This window comes from Arachis hypogaea, chromosome 4 (assembly GCF_003086295.3).
Source record: "Arachis hypogaea cultivar Tifrunner chromosome 4, arahy.Tifrunner.gnm2.J5K5, whole genome shotgun sequence".
NCBI classification, from domain to species: domain Eukaryota; kingdom Viridiplantae; phylum Streptophyta; class Magnoliopsida; order Fabales; family Fabaceae; genus Arachis; species Arachis hypogaea.
The window spans coordinates 102,617,932-102,640,748 of record NC_092039.1 but is presented as its reverse complement, the minus strand read 5'-3'; the positions used below and the strand labels follow the sequence as shown (position 1 = coordinate 102,640,748).

Below are 22,817 nucleotides of genomic sequence, written 5' to 3'. Positions count from 1 at the left end.
AGACTATTAAAAAGAAGAGAGAGAGAAAGAAATAGGAAATTGGTAGCACGGGCAGCAAGCATGCATAGGGATAAGATTGTTGGTGTAATGTAAGAGTGAGTCACGAGTAACCAATTTTTTGGAAGAGTATTGAAATGCCACGTGGACAGAGTATTTTCTCGATTTCGCCTTCGCACTATCGCAGATTCGCAGTGGACACAGCACGAGGTAGCCACACGCCCGTCTCTTCACACCATCTGAAATCCCCAAAATGCCCCTCGCCACCACTACTTAGTATCTACCTTCCCTGAGCTTCATGCAACTCCATTTCCTCTGTTTCTCAACCCCCACACTATATGGCTCTTACTTCTCCAAAATTTACACCATTTTCAGTGTTTTCTTCTCTCTTAGAACCGACTCATTCTTCTTCTTCCTTGACGTTTGATTTCTCTTGTTTGAAATGGGGAAGCAGAGATGTGAGGGTGATGGCGTCAAGGAAGGCTCTGACTGGAGTGATATTCCAACCATTTGAGGAAGTGAAGAAGAAATCATTTGCTGTTCCAACAGCATCTCAAGTTTCACTTGCTCGTCACAAATATGCTCATGAGTGTGAATCTGTTATTAATGAGCAGATCAAGTCAGCGTTTTCTTCTCTTTTTTATTTAATTTTTGCTTTTTATAATAATTAAAAGATATTAGATAATTATTAAAAATTATTGTTTTTGATTATTAATTAATTATTAATATTTAAAAATATAGAATAAAATATATTATTTTATTATTAAATTAAAAAATTAGATTAAAAAAATTACATTAATAATTAAATAATAATAAAAAAATCACGTAAATAAAAAGGTTTAAAATGTTTATTTTAAAGATAATTTTTAATAATTAAAATTTAATATATGTAATTAATTAAATCGTATTATTTATGTCATAATTAGATCGAATATATTGATTTGGCCAAAAAATCGATGAATCAAATTTTAAATCAATTTATATTAATATTTTTTTATAAATAATAATTATAATATATTATAAAAAATGACTAAAATATTATATATATATATATATATATATATATATATATATATATATTGATTGAGAATTCTAAATCTTAATTTTATGATGGCAAAGAGAGAAGAGAAGAATTATAACTTAGAATTTTCAATATATATATATAATAAGAATATTTTAGTCATTTTTAAATTAATTCAAGATTTAGTTCATTAATTTTTTTTGTCGAATCAATCTGTCTGATTTAATTTTAACAAAAATAACATCGTTTAATCAGTTATATATATTAAATTTTAATTATTAAAAATTATTTAAAAAAATATTTTAAACGTCTTTATTTAAATAGTTATATTTTATGAGTTTTTTAAACATAAAAATTATCATTATACCACTATTTTGTTGCTTAGACAGAATATATACAGTAGTGATGTATAAAAAAGTAATTTTTTTCTTTATACAAATTAAAAATATGATATTCTTTATTTAAAAAAAGTATATTTATATGTATGAGCATATATTGAGCCTTTTGTTATCTTGTGAAAATAGTAAAACACCGTAATTGTTTCCTATTAATTAGTGTTTATTTCAAATATGAACTTAAATTTTAAAAATATAGGGTAATTTTATTTGCATAATTAGTCTCCATAACAAATTTAAATCTGAGATTGGATAAGTAAAATTGGATAGAAACTACATTTTAATAAATATTTACAGTTTAGATGTCTAAAAGTAAGTCACCAACTAATTAAGACATACAATTGTCTTTTCCCTTTATACGTTTTGTTTAAGATTGTATAATTCTTTGATCATGTAATAACAATTTTTATTAATACAATTTATTTTAACAATAGCTTTATACTTTATACATAAAAAAATATGCCCTTTTTCTGGGCATGCAATCTCATTTATTTTTTACTTTGCTGAGAGCATATATATTTCTCTTTGAAAATTGTGTGTCACAGTGTGGAGTACGTTGCTTCGTATGTGTATCATTCCATGTTTGCATACTTCGACAGAGACAATGTGTCTCTCAAGGGACTTGCCAAGTAAGCAATGCAAATTAATCGTAGATTCATAACCGCATATATAATTAGATTTATTTTATTATAACTATTTTACGTTGATTATAGTGACTATAATATTTTATAAAGTATTATTAAAATTAAAATAATATTTTTTTATTATTAAAAAATTACTTAAAAAAATATTATCACAAGATTTATATAATCGCTGTAGCTATTATAGCTTAGTCATACTAAAGTTTACTATATATCTATACTCTATTAAGTTGCACTGTTTTGAAAACATTAGGAGCCACATTTTAAAAATTAAAAAATTAAGTAATCGATCTTACTTCAAATATAATAAAGAAAAAAGTATTGGTGATTTAATAATCCGTTTTCAGTTTATTCTTAAACATGTTTCGAAATCTCATGTAACTGTTGTTAGTAATCATTGTTGAAAACATACAGGTACTTCAGGGAATCTAGTGAAGAAGAAAGAGGACATGCTGAAAAGCTTATGAAATACCAGGTTGGTTAGGCCCTTAGACTTTGTGAGATTTTATCAATATTTTATTTGATTTAATTTGTAGTATCTCTTATTTTAATTATTAGTATATAAATTTAAAATTTTTTTTATCCAATATATAGGATTTAATTTTGATTCTATAGTAGTATAAAACATTTTATACAATTGTGTATGTAATTATGCAATGAAAAAATAATTATTTTTATTGATATGGCATTACGTAATTAGATACATATGTAAAATATATTAAAATTAAATTATATATTATTTATTTAATAACATAAATGTTCTATTATTTATTATTTTTAATATTATTTAAAAAGACAAAAAAAAATAGTTGATAGATATTACATTAAAAATAACGCATACAAATAAGAAATCAAAGAATAAATACTCCTCATCGGAAAATAAATTAAGACATTTCTAATAAGGTTCTCTTGCATCCAAGATGCATTGACTTGTATGATTTTGAATAAATTTCTTAGAACGTTCGTGGAGGAAGAGTCGTTCTTCACTCCATCAAGGATGTTCCTTCAGAATTTGATGATGAGGAAAAGGGGGATGCATTACATGGTGAGTTTGATGCATGCTTTCATTACTCAAAATTATCTGCTATTTTCGAATTCCTTATTTTATTTATTTGGTTAAAGTGCTGTACTTTCTAGATTTATATTAGTTTTAATTATTCTTTTGATTTTTATAATTTTATTAAATTTATAATTAAATTTTTATATTTTTTATTTAAATTTTTATATTATTTTTAATTTTGTAATTAGATTTTTTTATGTTAAAATATTAAAACTAACGAAATATTTTTTTTAAAAAATATGTGATAAAAAATCTAATTAAAAATTTATTATAAAATTAAAAATAATGTAGAGATTTAATTAAAATAAAAAATTATAAAAATTTAATTATAAATTTACACTTCAAAAAACGAGAATTATTTTAATATTTTATTTTTTAACACCATAATTAAATATCAAAATTAATATATTTTTTTGATAAATATCACAAATGTTAAATTTTCTATATTTTTTTGATGAAAAATAATTTGACCGTAGAAAATTACTTCTCAATTTTGGCACTCATTTGTTTTCAGTTTACTCCACTATTTTTCTTTTTCTCCGGACTCTGTCAATTTTGACATCACACTGTTTTCAGTTTGAGATCATACTACTCATTTTTATTTTCAAAATCTCAATTTATTCTTTAGTTTCAAGATCTCATCTCATTCTTTGTTAAAAATTTTTGTTGAGAATATTTTATGGTCAATAAGTGTCAAAATAAATAGTATTTTTGACGGTTAATAAGAATCACAAAGAATATATTGTCAAATTTTTCTAACAAATTATTTTTGACAGCCAATATTTATCAAAATAAGATTTAAATTTTTTTTACAATTATTTATACGTTAAAAATATTTTTTTGACAACTTTTATTAATAAATTTTTATAGTTAAAATAGTGTCAAAATTTGTTTTTTTTGATAAATTTTAATTCTTTTTTTACACATATAACTCTAAAAAATAATTTATATTATTGTAGTGTTAATAAATAATAAAAATTAAGATAATAATTAAATATTTATATTATGCATTTTGATTTGTGGTATTATTTTATTCAAGCCACTGACCATTGACCATATTTTATAACGTGGTGCTTGATTCAGCTATGGAATTAGCTTTGTCTCTAGAGAAGTTAGTAAACGAGAAACTTCTGAATGTGTACAGTGTAATAATTCCATCCTTCCTCTTTAATTCTTACATTTAACTGGTTGTATTATTGTTATTATTATTGAAAAAATGATGATGTGTCAACATATATATATATATTAATTAATTATTAATTAATTAATAGGTGGCAGACCGCAACAATGATCCTGAGATGGCAAACTTCATCCAAAACGAGTTTTTGAGTGAACAGGTGAAATACTCATCTAAACAATGGAAAGGCAAGAAATTTAGGAAACAATAATGTTCATAGGATTCCCAAATGTTTGTCTCTATTATTGTGGTTGTTATTGTTAAGTTGTTTGTTGTAAAGATGAACATGCAATACTACTAGTGTGCATGGCAAGACATGTCATCTCATATTGATGTTTTTATTGTAACAGGTGGAAGATATTAAGAAGAAAGCAGAGTATGTGTCACAATTGAGAAGGGTTGGAAAGGGTCACGGTATGTTTGTAAATTATACATACTTTGTAGCTTATTGCATATATTATTGGTCCCACTATCCGTTATTTAATTTGACTCTTCCGATCCCTTTATCTAATAAAATTAATTTTAATATTTTTTTTCAGGTGTTTGGCACTTTGATCAAAGGCTTCTTCATGACTGATAAAATACTGAACTTGCATGTGTGTGTTGTCTATTAATTATTATTATTGTAAAATGTAATGTGTTTGTTTTTAGCCTTTTTTTTTAATCTCAAATGTAAGTCTTTGTAGTTTGTATGAAGCGTGTATTGTGACTTGTGCCATGAAGATGTTTTTGTCTACCTGGGCATAATAAAGTTTGTTAGTAATAAATAATAATAAATCAAGCTCAATGCAAGTTCATCACCACTTTAACTAGATCTTATGAAGTACATCTACTTCTTGGATTTATTGTATTTGTATATGGAATATATTTCGAACACGATATTTATTAATAGTTATTTAATATGTATATTTTTTGTATTTAATTTTGTTTTAATAAAAAATAAAAAAAAATTTTAAATACGTTTAAATACAATTAAATATTATCAGATATAAATATATTCAATTTTATTTTTAGTATATAAAAAATAATATATGTTATTAATTATTAAAAGAAATATAAAAAATAATTAAAAAATTAATTTATATTTTAATATCAATAAAATATTATTAATGTAAAAAATATCTTATATTTTAAATATATACCGTATCTTTGTGTCTTAAAAAAATTTTAATTTTGCATGTCTTATATCATGTTCTATGTCTATGTCAGTAGTCATACATCATCAATCAAATGAGTATAGCTTGTATTTTATTTATTTATTTCCTACACCAGCAAGATTATTTTGTAAAGCATGGAAATCAAAGAAATATCTAAACTCAATATAAAAACTAAACTTTGATATGGCTTCTACATAATGAGATTCATATATATTTGGAGTCTGATCATTCACTTACAGAGTGTAACAAAAGTAATGATGTGATAAAAGAAGCAGAGGCTGAAAGGAATAAATTGGGATTAAGTTATAACTTATAATACTGACATGATGAATCCAATTTTGATTCCTCTTCTTCTCTCTACCATTTTTAATGAACCTGGACTCTGTTCCATCAAGAAATTCAATTAAGTTGGCCTGAAGCAGAGAACCCAATATGAAGACCTTTTTGTTCTTCTTTTCTTGTTGCTGCATGATGCATATTGATGAGAAGAATAAGAAGAAGAAGATTGAATCATTTTCCACATGACTTGTATATCTGAATATTCCCCACAAGATTCCATGTCCTTATAAAGACTAACAAGTCCATTTCTCTGTCCTGTTTTTCAAAACCATCATCATCATCATAATAATAATAAGTAAACACATTACTAAAGGATCAAGGATACACTAAACACAATTTATTCCTTTTTTGTCACTTGTAATTTAGAATCATTGATGATATATATCATATAATTAACGGAATACCATATCATGATGATAATAAATCTATATATTATTAATCTAATCTAAAGACTAAAGTTAACTAATAATTAAAATTCTAATTTCTGAAGCAGCATGTTACTTACTCTTTTGTTTACACCTGAATTTTGAAGAGAGTTTACGGAGAATACTCTTAATTTTGTAAATAGGAAAACTCTTGAAGTACCTCCATCCCTTCCATTTCTCCATTATTTACACCTTTTTCTCTTTTTTGCACCATCCGTTATATATATGTATGAATCATGTCCTTTGGGGGAAAAAATTCATTATAAACACTATAAAACAAGATGAATCCTACCATGGAAAAAACAACAAACAAGAAGACAACGCCTCTTTGTGTTTCCATATTATTTTTGCATAAATATATTCAAGAAACTTGCCCAAATGTCAAACCAAACCGTTAGGTAGTCATTATATTTTGATAAGCATATGTCATATAATGAAATATTCATAATATAAAAATAGTGAGGACCAAAGAAGAGATTATCCTTTGGATTTTGCTTTTCCTTAAGTATTCTCAATTTGATTGGATTAAAGAGAGAAGGCATGGGACCCTTTATCAACGGTTGATTGGTTTATCTTGAGTGCCTATATGTTTGTATTGGTTCTCTAAAGTTTCATGCATTAACATAATTATTTGATTATTGGATGTAAAGGGACTTACCATCCACACACTAATTTTGAAACCCAATGTGCTTAATTGGCACAATCTAATTCGAAAAGAACCTTAGGATTCTGTTGAAGTTGCTTTCTTTGCTGACATTAATCATCTAATTTGTTTTCCTTATTTTGAAAGAAAAGAATAATTGTCACTTGTCAAAAATATTTTTTCTTTTTCTTTAAAAAAAATCATTTATTTGAATGCTTTGTTTTGAGAACTATTTTGTAGTGTTCCTCAACTGCTTGCTATGACGTCTCACCTATTTATAATCTTACGTTGATCCCTTAACTAATTATTGTCTCCGTTTGTGATTTTTTTTTCTTTTGGTGGACTATAGATATGGGAATATTTTGTTGCATATTCTTTGTTTAAGTAAATTGGTTCTGCCTAAATATTTTTCACCATTTGCACGGTTTTTTTATTTTTATTTTAATTTGAATTTTCAGATATTATAATTATATTATACTAAATGTATCATTAAATATTTTTAAATTAAAATTATATATAAGTGAAGCTAAACTTTATATAAATTAGATTTGTAACTTTGTGTAAAATCATTTACAGAATTTATTTTTAGGTATCATTTGTTTTCAGCCAAACATACTATAGGAAGGGAAATAAAAAAAGGATGTGATTTTAAATTGAAGTTGTGCTTAGGAATAGTCAGGGATTGAGTTTAGTTCAGACAAGGGGGCATGGCTCCCAAACTTTTATTAAAAAAATTAGTAATATTTTTTTAAAAAATAAAAAATAGTTCAATCTTCATCTCTTATTTTTATTACATAATAGTTTTTAGTTTTAAACATTCGAAACATGTTGGATTTGGACTGAATTAAGTGTATTCGCATTTCACAACTCTCTATTCAATAAGCAACACTCATTCTACTTTTGAGTTCAAATATAAAAAGTTAGGTATTTTTTATTTATGTAATTTAATATTATTTTATATTTTACTGTTAATTTAATTTAATTTTTTATATGATAAAATATTTTAGAATATTCAATAAGTATTGATATTATTTTATTTTTATAAATCGATACAAAATTTAATAAATATTATAAATTTTAATATTTGTCCTTCTAACCTTTTTTTTACATATTTTACAGGATATATATTCAAATTTTTATATAAAATAATCATAAAAAATTAAAGAATTGATGTATTTTTTAAGAGGAAGGCTAATATTTAAGAAGGAAAATATATAGCTTTTACAATATTAACACATGTAGATAGTTCTTCTACTTTAATGAATCACAAAGAAAGTAAGATACAACCTTCAAAAGTTGAAAGAGTTGCATCTGATAAATTTGACCTTAATTTTTTGGAATAAGACTCTGGAAAACGACTTTAAATTTGACAATATCACCCAAATCAGAGAGATGAGATTAGACAAATTTATTTTAAATGAAATTCATATCAAAAATATCTTGACAATTATCTTCTATTTGCCCCCAAAATTTTGTTTTAAGTTCCGTCACTGATAATACGGTTGCGGTTGTGATTGCAAGTATTCCGATCATCGCAATAAGTTTTTTTTTTTGTGCGAAGATTGAAAATTAATTTATTGTTGTCGTGATAGGGCTTTCTATATTTTTTCTGTAGTCCAGATTAATCTATGTAAAAGCTATGTAAATATATCCTTGAATACGATTGCAATTTGCAACTACTAATGGAATTACAGATAGAATTGCAGCTTCTCAAATATTTAGGTTGTTCAGCCTATCTTTGAAGCAGTTTTCATTTAATTTTTGACTTAGTCAGTTCAGATCACACTTAATTTTCTTTTAATATTTATTAAAAAATTTAGTTTATTTATATATTTGAGGAAATATTAGTTGACACATTAATTGAAATGGTTATATTATATTAGATTAGTATTTTTATCCATAATAATATTACGGGAATATAAATTTTTTAAAATTACAGTCTATTTTATTCTGATAGTATAAATTATACATGATATAAATTATTTATAAAATCAAACTATTTTTATAAAAAAGTCATAAGTTGACAAAAGTTTCTAACTAAAAAAACTAAGGCATCTGTAGATAAAAAATTAAATAATAAAATTTTTAGTTATTATTTTTATATGAAAAAGTCTAATTTTTTATTAATAATTAATTTTAATATTCGTTATCTAAAATTTAAAATAATTTAACGAGTATACTTTTACATTTGATTAGATGTTAACTGTTAAGTCTGTTGCACAAATAAAAATAATTAATTTTTATACTTGCTATTTAAAAATAATATTTTTTCTCTCTATATATAAAAATATAATTAGATATTAGTATAAAAAAATTATACTGATAGTTATAAAATTAACTCAAAATTAATTTTTTTAAAATAATTAAATCTTGATTCTAACTTTTAATTATAACATTAGTATTTTCTCCAAATTATATATAATAAATATTTGAAAGAAGAGAAATAAAAATATAGATTAAAAAGATAAGCGGTGAAAATTTAAAACTAAATAAAAAAACTAAAAAACTATGTATATAATAATAATATTTTTTATTTAAATTATATTATTTTGTTAATTTTGTTTTCTGTAAAAGAGAAAGATAGAAAAAATAGAGAATGAGAGAAAAGAGAGAGAAAGATAAAGATGAAGAATGAGAGTGAGAGTGAGAGTTCGTTAATTTTGGAAAAATAAATTTTATTTTAATTGTAAAAAAAATATCATATGACATATTTTGATTTGTTAAATTACTAATATAAAATATAAATTATATATAGAGTACAAATAGTAGAGAGAAATAGAAAAATGGAAAGAGATAGATGAGAGAATTTAGGAAGGGAGTTTAATAATTTTGAAAAAAAATATTTTCTCTCAATTTTAATAAGAGTGTTATGTGATACATTTGATTATTAAATTAGATAGTAATATATGATACATATATAATATAGTTATATTTCAATTTCAATTTTAATATTTTAATTTTAATGCAATTAAAAAATATCATGTTGCACATTTTGATTGTCAAATTAGTCATTGATATTGATAATGATATATAAAATAGATAGAGTGGTTAAAGCAATGAGAGAAATAGAGAAAGGAAGAGGGAGGAGGGGAGAACTCTTTAATTTTAGAGGAAAAAATTTGATTTCAATTGCAATTAGAGAGTGTCATGTGGCAATTTTGGTTGTAAAATTAGTAAAGAGGAGGGAAGAATTCTTTAGTTTTAGAGGGAAATATTTAATTTCAATCACAATGAGAGAGTGAGATTTGTATCCTCTAAAGTTTGAATTTCACTTTAAAGAATAAAGTGTGATCTCTCACCATTTATTTCATAGGTGGGACCAAGAATAAATATAAAAGAGAAATCATTCAAGGGGTAGAAGATCACACTTTACTTTTTAAAGTAAAATTCGAACTTTAGAAGATCCAAATCCGAAAAAGTGACATATGATACATTTTAGTTGTAAAATTAGTAAAGAGAAGAAGAAGATTCCTTAATTTTAGAGAAAAAGATTTAATTTCAATTGTAATAAAAAGATGACATGTGACATATTTTGATTGTAAAATCAGAAATATATAATAAATTTATTAATAGAATAATAGTCAAATTAATTTTTAAAAAATAATTTATTTTTTAAATTTATCTTTAAAAAGTTTATCAATTAAATTAATATTTTAAAAATGATAAATTAATTATTTTTATCTCTTCAGTTTCTAACCGCTGAGTGAAGTAAGATAAAATGATCCCCTATAAAAAAGAAAAAAAAAAAAAGAGGAAACGTTGTCACTATATGAAATATTGAGATTTGGCCATAGAAGGATTGAATTGTATCCGAGGAGAAGGGGAATATAGAAAAGTAATAAGAGAGGCACACAGACCAATCAATTGTATCGGTCGTATTCTTGAATTTGGAATGGAAATAGACTCGATTAGTAATTTTTGTCTGATAATATAAAATGTTAACCCATATCATATATGATACTTAATATATTTAATTAAATACTGAATAAATATATTTATAAAAATTTATTAATTTAGTGTCATTAAGTTATATTAAAATTAAAATTTATATAATTAAAAAATAGATTAAATTGATAGATTTTTATAAATATATTTATTCAGTATTCAATTGAATATGTTAGGTATCATATATGCTGTCAATTAATTTTTATATTATTAATCTTTAATGAAAATTATTAATTGAGTAATAAAAGAACAAAAATAATTAATTTATAATATTTAAAAGATTAATTTAATTGATAAAATTTTCAAGAATGAATTTGAAAAATGACCTATCTTTTAAAAATTAAGTTGACTATTAACCTATTTATTAATCATCAAAACTTAATATGAGATATCTTAAAATTAATAATCCAGGTATTTCTTTCCACTATATAAGGGATTAGAGTATTATCTAAAACGGTAATGCTACATGTAAGTGTTTTTGTAATCGAATTCAACTAAATTGACACAAGTCCAACCAAAAAAGAAAACATAGGCGGTCCAACCAAAAAAGAAAACATAGGCATATGTTATTGTTTTTTCCTTTTTCATATTTTTATAGTACATAAATTTTTGTTACAGAATATAAAAATTTATTTATATAGCACAAAAAATTTTACAAATAATCCAAATTTATCGATATAATGTAAAATTTTTTGGAAATAGCACATAAATTTGTACTACGAATGTATTTTGTTAATTATGTGAGTTAATGTTTTGAGTATGTGGTCTTTTAAAAATTTATGTGCTGCACACTAAAATTTTTTATTATGCACTAGCATTTTTGTGCTGTACATTTTTTTTTGAAAGTAAAATAGCTCAACACATTAGAATGGAGCAAGCAGTATGAACCAAACAAAAAGACAGGCAACTCCCACAAACTCCTTGAACAGAGAAACAACATCCCTACGTCATCTCCGGCATAGCTATCAACAATCCTAGGGATACACACCTCTCCACTCTTCGCAGCTAAGGATGGTCAAAGTGATGATATCTTCCACGCCTTTCCTTTGATTCTGAAATATCCTCCTGTTTCGCTCCAACCAAATATGCCAAATGATCGCACAGAAACATCTTAACCGCTGCTTTCGATTTGCTTTCCTACGCGGTTCATCTGTCCAACTCAGGAAATGGTCCTTCAATAACCCCGGGACAACCCATAGTCGGCCAGTCATAGATAACCATGCACTCCACACCTGCCAAGCAAAATCACAGCCTAGAAACAAGTGATGGACCTGCTCAATATCCTTATTACATAAAACACAGCTCTTATCATCCTGGCTAATAATCCCAAGCCGGCTTAGCCGTTCTTTGGTGTTCACCCTGCCTACTTGGACGAACCAAGCAAACAGCTCCACCCTTGATGGAACCAAACCTTTCCAGATGGTCTTTGTGAAGCTGTAACTGGTGACCTCCTTCGATAGCATTCCTTCTTGTAGCACCTGCATAAAAGAGTTAGTCGAAAAAATACCAAGTTTATCATATTTTCACACGACTCTGTCCTCCCTATTATTCGCTAGCCTCACAGGTCTCAGAGCCTCATGTAACTGACTCAGAAGGTCTAACTCCCATTGAAAGAGCTCCCTCCTCCATTGAAAGTTCTAAACCCACTCTAGCCCATCCCAAAACCCACACTCCCCAATCACCGCTCCACATTGGTTTGAAACAGAGAAGAGCCTAGGGAATCGATCTTTCAAGGAACCACATTGCAACCAAACATCCTCCCAAAATCAGGTCTTTCGCCCGTCCCCAATCTTCATTGCCAGACCTGTAATCATCTTATCCCGCAGATGTTGCTCCTGAAAATCTATATGGCAAATATCCCTCCATGGGCCTCCTCTAGTAGGCAGCACTTGAGCAGACAGTAACTCATTCGGCCTCAAGTTATTACAGGAGCAGACCACCTTCTTCCACAATGGGCACTCTTCCTTAGCAAAGCGCCATCACCACTTAAACAACAGTGCTGAGTTCTGAATCATAGCATCCCCTACTCTCAGCCTACCGAATTTCTTCGGGGCCTGTACCAGCTCCTACTTCACCAACGCCATTCCCTGCCTCCCATCCTCCTTACTCCACAAAAATCTCCTCTATAGAGAAATTAGCTTCTTAGCAACTGCCTTCGCTATCTTGTATAAGTTCAGGTAATACACTAGAAAGCTATTTAAGACTGATTTAATAAGCACCAGCTTGCCGACTTTATTTAGCACCTTAGCTTTCCACAGGCTCACTTTCTCTTCCACCTTATCGATTATCGGCTTCCAAGTCTTAACCAACCTCGGATTAGCTCCTAAGGAGACTCTGAGGTATTTAACAGGGAGCGTACATTCCTTACAACCCCACAAAGTACACATCTGTGCACCCACTGCTCTTCACAGTTGATTGGAATCAAGTTGCACTTATCGAAGTTGATACTGAGCCCTGACATCAACTCAAACCATCGCAGCAGGTGTTTATAATTCTGCATAGTCTCATCTTCTAGAGGACAGAACAGAATGGTATCATCAGCAAACTGAATGTGTGAAAGCTCCACACTGTCTCGACCAACCAGCAAAGGAGAAATACGCCCGTTCCTGACCGCCTCACCAAGCATCCTATGCAGTACATCGACAACCAGCACAAACAAGAAAGGAGAAAGTGGGTCGCCTTGACTCAAGCCCCTTTCTATTTTAAACGGTTTAGACGATGATCCATTAATCAAAACTGACATCGAAGCTGTGGTCACACACTCCATAACCCAAGCCCTCCACCTGCGCCCAAACACCATCTTCTCCAACACAATATCCACAAAGCTCCACTTCACTCTGTTATATGCCTTTTGAAAGGCCAGCTTGATTATGGATGCCTCCTCTTTTCTTCTTTTAAGCCAATGCACCGTTTCACACGCTATGAGAGCCCCGTCATGAATTTTTCTACCCTGCACAAAGGCACTCTGAGTCTTTCCTACTAACCCAGGTATCACTGCTTTCATCCTCCTAACCAGCACTTTCGAGATGACCTTATACACACACCCAACCAGACTAATAGGTCTGAGGTCTTGTACATTAAATTTATGTGTTGTGCATATTTTACTGGTTGGGTGTTAATGTTTTGGATATGTAGTATTTAAAAATTTTTTGTGCTAGATATCAAATTTTTTGTGTTGTGTACTAAAAGTTTAGTGCTCTAATTTTCTAAACATATATATGAGAAGAAGAATGAAAAAGACGACGATGACAATGATAATAATAAAAAATTATAAAAAAAGAAAAAAGAAAAAAGAATTAAACAAGAGTAGGAAAAGACAATAAAGTTAAAGAAAAAAATACTTAATTTTAAAATATATAACCGCCTAGTTTTATCATACGTAAAAATCTTAAAATCTTATATCGTGCACGATGTTAAAAAAAGGGATACACTTGTAATAAAAAATGGCTTAAGCTAAGTCCATCCAATAGTAAACAATTTTTTTTATTTTATTTAATTTGAGTGAAAAAAAATTTCAAATTTTACACATAATATTTTATATTGTTATTATCATAAAAAAACGTTCAATACTATCAAATTTATTGACGAATTCATCAAATAAATCTATTGGTAATCAGTTTACCATCGGATTTATCATCATTCTGGAGTTGACGGTATAAACATTATCGGAAACAGTTTATCGGCAGATTATTTTGTCTGACATTAATTACCGGCAGATTTTACGTCAATTTTTTTAATGGATTTGTTAAGACTGAGTTGATGATTACCGTGGATTAATCTGACGATAACTTTGGTGCCATTTTACGTGTTTAGACACCAAGTTATCCTCAGATTTATCTGCCGATAAATCCTATGGTAGTATTTTTTGGCACAGTTAAGTCACAATAGTAGTCAAATTAAAACTCTTGTTAACAAAATTATTAGCAGAAATCTAAAATTATTAGAAATGAACAAATTATTTTATTAAAAATAAATGGTCTGAATATAATAAAATATCACAGAAGTAGAATATAACGAAGTAGACAAACAAAAAAATAAATCCCTAAACGTGACAGATCCTGGTAATCGTTATCGTCATCGGGGTCCCCTGCTAAGGCGGCGGAGTAGGTGATGACATCGGTTCCCCACCAGCAGCGTTGCCGCTCGAACCAACAGCGCTGCTGCCTCTAGTGCCATTGGCTCTAGCGCATCTGCTGGTTGTACACTTCAATCTGCTCTTGCAAACGATCTAGCTGCTCCATCTTCTCTGTCAGGTTCGAGTTGATGGCAACGACTCCTCCTACGCGTGCGAGAGGGTCGTTGTACTTTTGCTCAGACTGCTCCGCTTGTTGGTGAAACTTCTGTATTAGCTTTTGCACCTCCTCCCTCAAGTCGATAACTTTCTGGGGATCGGCAAGGCTGGTGGCAGAGGCAGGGGAAGCCGCCAACGCGGAGGAGTGGAGGCTACTGACGAAAAATGACCCCAACCCTATCAAGATCTACCACTGAGGTCAAGGAGCCAGCTTCGTCGTTCCCACTGGGCGGCTGAGATTGTTGGGTTGCGGCCTCCAACCTCTACATGTAATCTTCCTGTGTCACACACATTGTGATTAGGATAACGGTTAATTGACTTTAAACCAAATAAATTTAAGACTTAGGATTAATTTAAACTCACATAATGGCCGGCAGACCGCTCGTCAGTAAATCTCTCCTTATTGGCCATCAAAGTATGTGTATACTTAAAAGTCTCTGCCAGTGCCACCTCACGATCCAATGACTTAGACTACAAATTATATCAACCAATAAAATAAATCAACAAATTGAACAACAAATTTAAGTAACTACTAAAAAACTAGACATTACCAAACTACTTACCAGTCTGTTTTTCGTCTTCATGAAGGTCGTCGATCCACCCGTATACTTCGTCGGCCTGGGCAAAGCCCTGTTAGCGATATTCGTCAGACGGCGACGCTTGAACCTCTCATCATTTCCAAACTGGGTCTCCAGTTCCTTCTTGATGGATGGACAGATCCAGGTCATTAGGTAGTCGCATTCCTAACAAATATCGTTCATCATCTGCTGAAGTCGTTTAGCTGCCCAATGGTCATAGATCTTCCTAATCATGAGATTATGCTTCACATACCATATGAATTTTAACTACATAAAGTGATTCAACAACATTAGTTATTCGAAATAAAAACAGTTCAAATACAGTAAATTAATTCAACATTATTGGGTTCTTACCGCCCACTTCTGAAACCATCGCTCTCTAGTCTCAGTCGAGATCTTTGTGTAGCCTGGCTACAGGTGGTCGTACATTAACTTAATGACCTCAGAGATCACTTGTGTACAAGCATTGTTGTTTAGTACAAACCTATCAGAGAAAAAGTCTAACATTAATAAACACATATAAACACATAAACTTTAGATTAACAAACTTAAGATTAAAAAATTATATGTACTAATGCCTACATACCATCAGGCCAAATCCTCAGCCAAATGACGGGCGGTGGTGGTGGAGCATTCTGCTGGGGGGTATTGGAGGAATCACCCACTGCAGTATTTGTCGCTGGATCTGTAGGGAGGGGCGTAGCAGAAAGACGCATATAGTTCGGGTTTGCGACCATGATGAACTGTTGTTCCGCCAGACCCGCCATCACAGGAGTCGACAGGATAGTCTGGATAGAGGGCGATGACTAAACAGTTCTTGAAAATTTGGTGGAAACTCTCCTTTTACCACGACTACGAGACCCACTCGATCTACCTTTGCTATTGCTCGTCATGTCTGCAAAGAGAATATATTATTAACACTAATCAACATATATACTACACGAATCGTTCAACAAAACTCTTCAAAAAAAAATTGGACATAACCTCCCCTTGAATTTGACATATATCCACTTTTACAATTCTCATAAATTCAACCAATCTCAATCCACAGCATCAGTTAATACTCAATTAATTTCATAAGAATTAAATTCAACAAAACATCTTTATTCACATCATGCTAAAGTGAAATCGTCACTTTGTTAAGAGTATCATATCAATAAAATCTAAATACTACGTAAATTGTATATCTATCAATAAGAAAAATATGAGTTTACAGTAATTCACACTCTAGGTATCCATATAACAAAACACAAAAAAAGAAAATCAAAAAATAATTCACCGTACAATGAAAATATGTAATGTCACAAATTCATAGCCAATTTAAAATGTCACAAATTTTTATTAGAATAAATCATGGTAGGTTGTAGGAAGAAACTTAACATTAACATCACTAAGTTACTACAAATGAAATAAAGAAACTACATAAAAACATAAAATTTATATTTTAACTGAAGAGAAACTTGCAAAGATTTTTAATGAGAAGTAACATGTATCCTTGTTAATATATGCAGCAAAAAATAAATCTTCAACCACATGTAAATAAACTAAATTCATCTATATAACCTTTAGTATAAATTTATTGCAGCAAGCATTGGAAAATTTATAAAATTCTCTTAAAAAACCCACAAAATATATATATATATATATATATATTATCATATGAGCCAATGTAAAAAAAAAAAAATAACAATAATAAAAAATGTTATAAAAAAATGCTAAATCGAATTTTAATTTGAACCTGACGGCGGACGAAGCGTGCTAGACGAGGGAAAGAAGTTATCGACAAAAAGAATAGCGCTCATCGGCAATGAGAAGAGCGGCGGCTGCAACGAAGGCTAGGGTTTGCAATGGCGGCTGCAAATGAAGACGTCACAGCGAACGGGAGGTGTAAGGAGAGGAGGGAGGCGGCGTCGTCGGCGGCGGCGGGGCTAACAGCACGGTGAGGTTCAGAGGCGGCTAGAGAGAGAAAGGGAGAAGAGAGGTTAGAGAGAGTAGTTTCGAATTGAAAGGGGAGAGGTTCGCGCTTTGAATTTTAGAGTTCATTACTATCAGATTTATCGATGGATAAATCCGACGGTAATTTGTTGCAGGTGACCAAAATGTAGCGTTTTACTAAATGGGTTTACTAATGGATTGTTCCGACGATAAATCCCACACTACATTTTGCGTTTATTTCCCCCATTTTCTCTTCAAGTATTACCAGTGAATTTATTATCGGAATCGAGAATCCGCCGGTATCGATTTGACGACCAAATGAATTTCACATCAAAATCGTCGGTAAATTTATCAGTTTGCTGACGTTAATGTGCGACGCTAAATCTGATAATAAATCCAACGATAATCAACATTTTTCTCGTAGTATATCACATCATCTTAATAACAAGATTAATAACGTCTCATTCACTAATATAAAAATACTAATAAGGGTTATGGAAGGCAAATAATTCAAGAGGATGGACTTGTTAATTAAATAGAAAATAAAAAATAAAAATAAATTCTCACATCAGAACTGATTTATTTAAAAACATACATTAACAAGACTTAGTCTCTATCCTAAAATTTTCACTTTAGCTATCTAATTATTTGCAATAAGCGGAGTTAAAAGTAGGCTAAGCCATGTTTTATTTTTTTAGAAGTTTTGAGAATATTTAGTTGATATTTATCGTCTTCTCTATTTTCTTACTAGTGGTAATTATTAACCGAATATATTTGATTTTCATTGAAGTCATATAATTGTATCTAAAATTTTGCCTGTTTAGTGTAAAATTTAGTATATTATTTAATTTTATAATTTTAAAATAAAATATGTCAATCTACTAATTCAATTAGGGAAGTGTGTAATTTTAATTAAAATAATTAATGATTAAAACAATCTACAATAACTTAAGTACTATAACGAACTTTATATTATTTTTTAAAGTATCATTTAATAAATTACTTTTTTATAAAAAAATCATACTCATTTTGATCCATGCATAGCGCGCTTCTACGTATAGTTCACGACAAATATATATAACACGAAAAACCATAACAACCAATTACAAAGGTAGATATAGCAAAAGCTTCACTCTATTTAAAAAAAAAATCAAAACGAATGAAGGACAACATGTAAAACCCATAGGCAGTGTAAATAACAATGACATATTAGCTACAACTTATATCATTTTAAGAAAGAAAAAAAAAACTCACCTGTAATTATCTTCATATAAAGTTAATAATAAAAAATCATTAAATAATTTAACAGGTTTGACTAAATTATCTTATAATAATTCTCAATTATCAACTATATTCAAAGATAACTATATATAAATTTTTACCCATCAACCTCGAATCCACCTTAAATTTCTGTACCTTTGCTCTCCTTATTGCTCATAAACAAACTCAAGTTGAGGAAAGATCTTGTGAAGTAAATCATCCATGTTCTTGCAATACCATAGTCTCCATCTCTTCCATAAAAGAAGGGGAAGGATAATAAGTCCAAACCCAAATGTGAATCCCAACTCAATACTTAAGAAACTCCAGTTAATTGAAGTTTTCTTTTCAGAAGATGGTGACAATGGTTCTTTCATTCCATTGTCACCACAATTCTTGGTTAATGGAAGGCCGCATAACCCATCATTACCTTCAAAGGAGTATGCATCAAAAGTCTGAATCTGAGAACCTGTTGGAATTTCCCCTACCAAATGATTGAAGGAGAGATTCAAAACTGAAAGAAAATATAGACTTGAAATCTCAGTAGGGATCCTTCCACTCAAATTGTTATATGATAAGTCCATGGATTCAAGATTCATCAAGTTTCCTATAGAAGATGGAATGTGACCAGAAAATGCATTGTGTGACAAGTTAAGAACATGAAGTGCTCTCAAATTCACAAGCTCTTCAGGAATTGGACCTTCAAGATGGTTGGATGAGAGATCCAATGCAGTAAAGATGGAAGGAACTGTGATGAAATTTCTATGTGACCCTTTGCTGACAACTGTAACTGAATCCAAATACCGGCCTCCGAGTTCATTTGCAGTCACAAGATAAGCAAACAAGTGATCCACCACAGAAGGAGATTCTCCTACTAACATTTGATTCAATTTCATTACTATGACTCTGTCAATGATAGTGATCAAATCTTTAAAACGTATGGTATCATGATTATCAAACATGTCAAAGAACAAACTTCCATATCTTTTATGAGCTTCATTATCATCACCCATCATTTTAGTCCATCTCTGCAAGAGAGATCCAGATACCATACCAGTCAAATTATTGGAGGCTAGATCAACAATATGAAGCATCTCCCAATTATTAGTGCTATGTTGGCATCTGATAGGACCTTGGAGTCGGTTCGACCTTAAAATCAGCACTCGGAGGGTGGAAATGTTACCCAGAAAGCATGGGAATTCATTGTTGAGCATATTGTTTCCCAGGTTCAAGACTTGAAGCTTTTGACAGTAAGCCAGAGACTTTGGAATAGCACCAACCAAGGTGTTTGAATCAAGATCAATTACTCTCAAATTACATGAATTGGAGAGTGTATCAGGAATATGACCTGTGAGTTTGTTTCCAGCAAGATTCAATACTCGAAGATTATCGTTTCTTGCTATCAAACACTCAGGAATTGAGCCATCAAAGTTGTTATGGGAAAGATCGAGCAACCGAAGAGAAGAACTGTTGCAAAAGGATTCAGGAATTTGTCCACCAAAGCTGTTGTTTGAAAATGAAAGTAAATATGTGAACTGAAGATACTTGTGAATGTCACTTGGGAAAGAGTTGAATTTGTTGCTTGAATAGTCCAAATGTGATCCATATTTCGTGATCATTGGAACCGTCCCCTGAAGTTGGTTCGAGTGAAGATCAAGCCGGAGAAGATTAGACCCTGGATTTTCAAAGGGCTTTTCCAAGTCTGTGAGAAAATTCTTGGAAAGATTCAAGATAATCATGAACTCAAACTTCCAAATCCATTTAGGAATTGTTCCATGAATTTGGTTGTTGGAAAGGTCTAGAAGCCGCAACTGGGATTGATTTCGCAAGAAACTTGGGAATTCCTTTAACTTGCAGGAAGCTAACAACAACATTGATAATCCAGGAAATGGAGGAAGGCTAGGATTGTTCTCAATGGTTGTTGCATCAACTAACAAGTTATTATGTGAAAGGCCTAAAACATCTAGATTTGGTAGTGTCTGAAATCTCTCAAGTTTTATGGTGCCATTGAATTGATTCAGTGAAAGTTGGAGCAAGCTAAGTCTTTTAAGAAGAGAAAATGACATAGGAATAGGCCCTTGTAATTTGTTGATACTTATATCAACCAATTCTAACTTGGAGTTTGTTGCATTTGGGAATTCATCCAAGAAACCTTCAAATTCATTATGAGACAGGGTAAGCTCTTGTAAAGATGGAAGTGTGAAGAGAATTGTAGGAACTCTCCCACTGAAGAAGTTATCACCTAAATCAATTGTGTGGAGATTTGAAAGTCCTTCCCAAAGAGTAGAAGAAACAACTCCATTCAATTCATTGTGAAATAGGGACAAGTATTGGAGATTCTTGGACTTGTTAAAAGATGGAAGAAAACCAGTGAATTTATTGAATGACAAGTCCAAATGGACCAACTTTGCAAGTTCGGATAAAGAAGCAGAGAGTGTCCCATTAAATTGGCAGTTAGATAGATCTAAAGTTGACAAATGCTTCAAATTTGAAATAGAACTTACTAACTGCCCAGAAAAATTTGTATTGCTGAGATTCAATGCTTCTAGAAGATATCCATCTTGTAGGAGTTCTGGCAAAGATCCTTGGAGATGTTCATTGTCAGATACATCAAGAATCTTCAGTGCTTGAATTTGGAAGATACCCTTTGGAAAGACACCAGTCAGGCCGCAGCTACCGAGTTGCAAGGTTGTCAAATTAGCGAAATCAACAAAGAACTTTGGCACAGAACTTGACATATTATTCAGGTTGAGTCGAATCACTCGAAGTGAGCCAAGTTTTGAAAGTGAAGAATCAATTGGCCCTGATAAGTTGCATGATGCCATGCTCAAGACTTGTAGCTTTCGCAACAACGATAAGCCTCGCCACCACTCCTTTCCGCCACTAGATAGTCTTACACCATCCAAATAGAGTTCTTTGATCTCAGTAAGATTCTGGAAATAGATCGCTACATTCGGATTCTTGAGTTCTAGAGTATTCTGTGAGGTAAATGGAGTGGACAAGTCCAAAGTGACCAGATTTTTGAGGTAAGAGATCTCTTTCGGAATTTGTCCATAAAAACCAGCATTTGACAAGTTCAAATGCTCCAAATTCTTTAGCTTCTTGATCTCAGAAGGAATTGGAGAGCCAAAGACATTGTAAGCCAAATTCAAACTCTGCAGATAGTGCAGGTTGAAGAGACTAGAATTGTTTAAATCTCCAGTGATAAATTCCTCACTCAAATCAAGACCAATTACATGTCCCTTGTTGCATGATACTCCCTTCCATTGACAACAACTATCACTTTCATTCCAATGAACTAGTTTTTTGGATTTGGCAGGGTTGAATTTAAGGCTTTCTTTCAAATGGAGAAGTAAGGATTCTTGGTGAACAAGACTATGGCCGGTTACAACATGAATATTGATACTAATGATCAAGTTTATCAAACAAAAGGATACTAAGAAGGACAAGACTCGATGAAGACTCATTGTATGTATTTGATTATTTGGTTAAGTATGGTGATGAGGATGGTCTAAAATAGATTGAAGATATGCCTTTTATAGATAAAAACAGCTCATTGTTTTAGTTGATTTCAAATTCTACATCTTATAATAATATGCACTATTTCTTTGACTCGTTAACTTATCAATTACTCACTGCTATCTTCCATTTTCTTTCTCTGGTTTGATAATTCAAAGTACTCAAGTCACCAAAAAAAATGTGGAGTACATAATACGTTACCTTTTAGAGGGAAAACACAAAAAAGTCAAAACATCAGTACACTTATGTTCTATAATATTTGTAATTTTAGAAATTTAGTACATTTATAATTTAATATAAGTTATTGCTGTGAATTTTGGGATATTCTCATGGGTTATTAAAGAAACTGGATATAGTAGTGGAATTTGATTTTTCTGTGATAGCCTGTTCGTATTAACATAACCTATCATGTTGCTACATCGCTAATCTTAGCCAAT

At 30.2% G+C, this 22,817-nt stretch overlaps 2 protein-coding genes and 1 long non-coding RNA gene across 4 annotated transcripts; 1 reads left to right on the top strand and 2 right to left on the bottom strand.

Moving 5' to 3' along the window:
- Positions 1–198: 198 nt before the first annotated feature.
- LOC112797085 (ferritin, chloroplastic) lies at positions 199–5,094 on the top strand. Of its 2 annotated transcripts, none has more exons than XR_003199579.2 (8): positions 199–616; positions 1,959–2,042; positions 2,469–2,529; positions 3,012–3,099; positions 4,198–4,259; positions 4,386–4,479; positions 4,642–4,705; positions 4,831–5,094. XR_003199579.2 is itself a non-coding variant. In XM_025839843.2 (8 exons), the coding sequence occupies exons 1-8, from the start codon at positions 336–338 to the stop codon at positions 4,866–4,868; spliced, it is 744 nt and encodes a 247-aa protein (XP_025695628.1). In that variant the 5' UTR covers positions 199–335; the 3' UTR covers positions 4,869–5,094. The 2 variants fall into 2 exon arrangements, 1 of the variants encoding a protein (XP_025695628.1); XM_025839843.2 differs by having other exon boundaries at positions 4,386–4,451.
- A 519-nt stretch (positions 5,095–5,613) lies between these two features.
- On the bottom strand, positions 5,614–6,563 carry LOC112797084 (uncharacterized). Its single transcript, XR_003199578.3, has 2 exons — positions 6,293–6,563; positions 5,614–6,042 (listed from the first exon to the last, which is right to left on the bottom strand). It is a non-coding gene; the product is annotated as an uncharacterized lncRNA (long non-coding RNA).
- Positions 6,564–19,031: 12,468 nt separating this feature from the next.
- LOC112797083 (receptor like protein 24-like) lies at positions 19,032–22,328 on the bottom strand. Its single transcript, XM_025839842.2, has one exon. It carries the CDS (start codon positions 22,326–22,328, stop codon positions 19,032–19,034), a length of 3,297 nt encoding a protein of 1,098 aa, XP_025695627.1.
- Between the last annotated feature and the right edge of the window lie 489 nt (positions 22,329–22,817).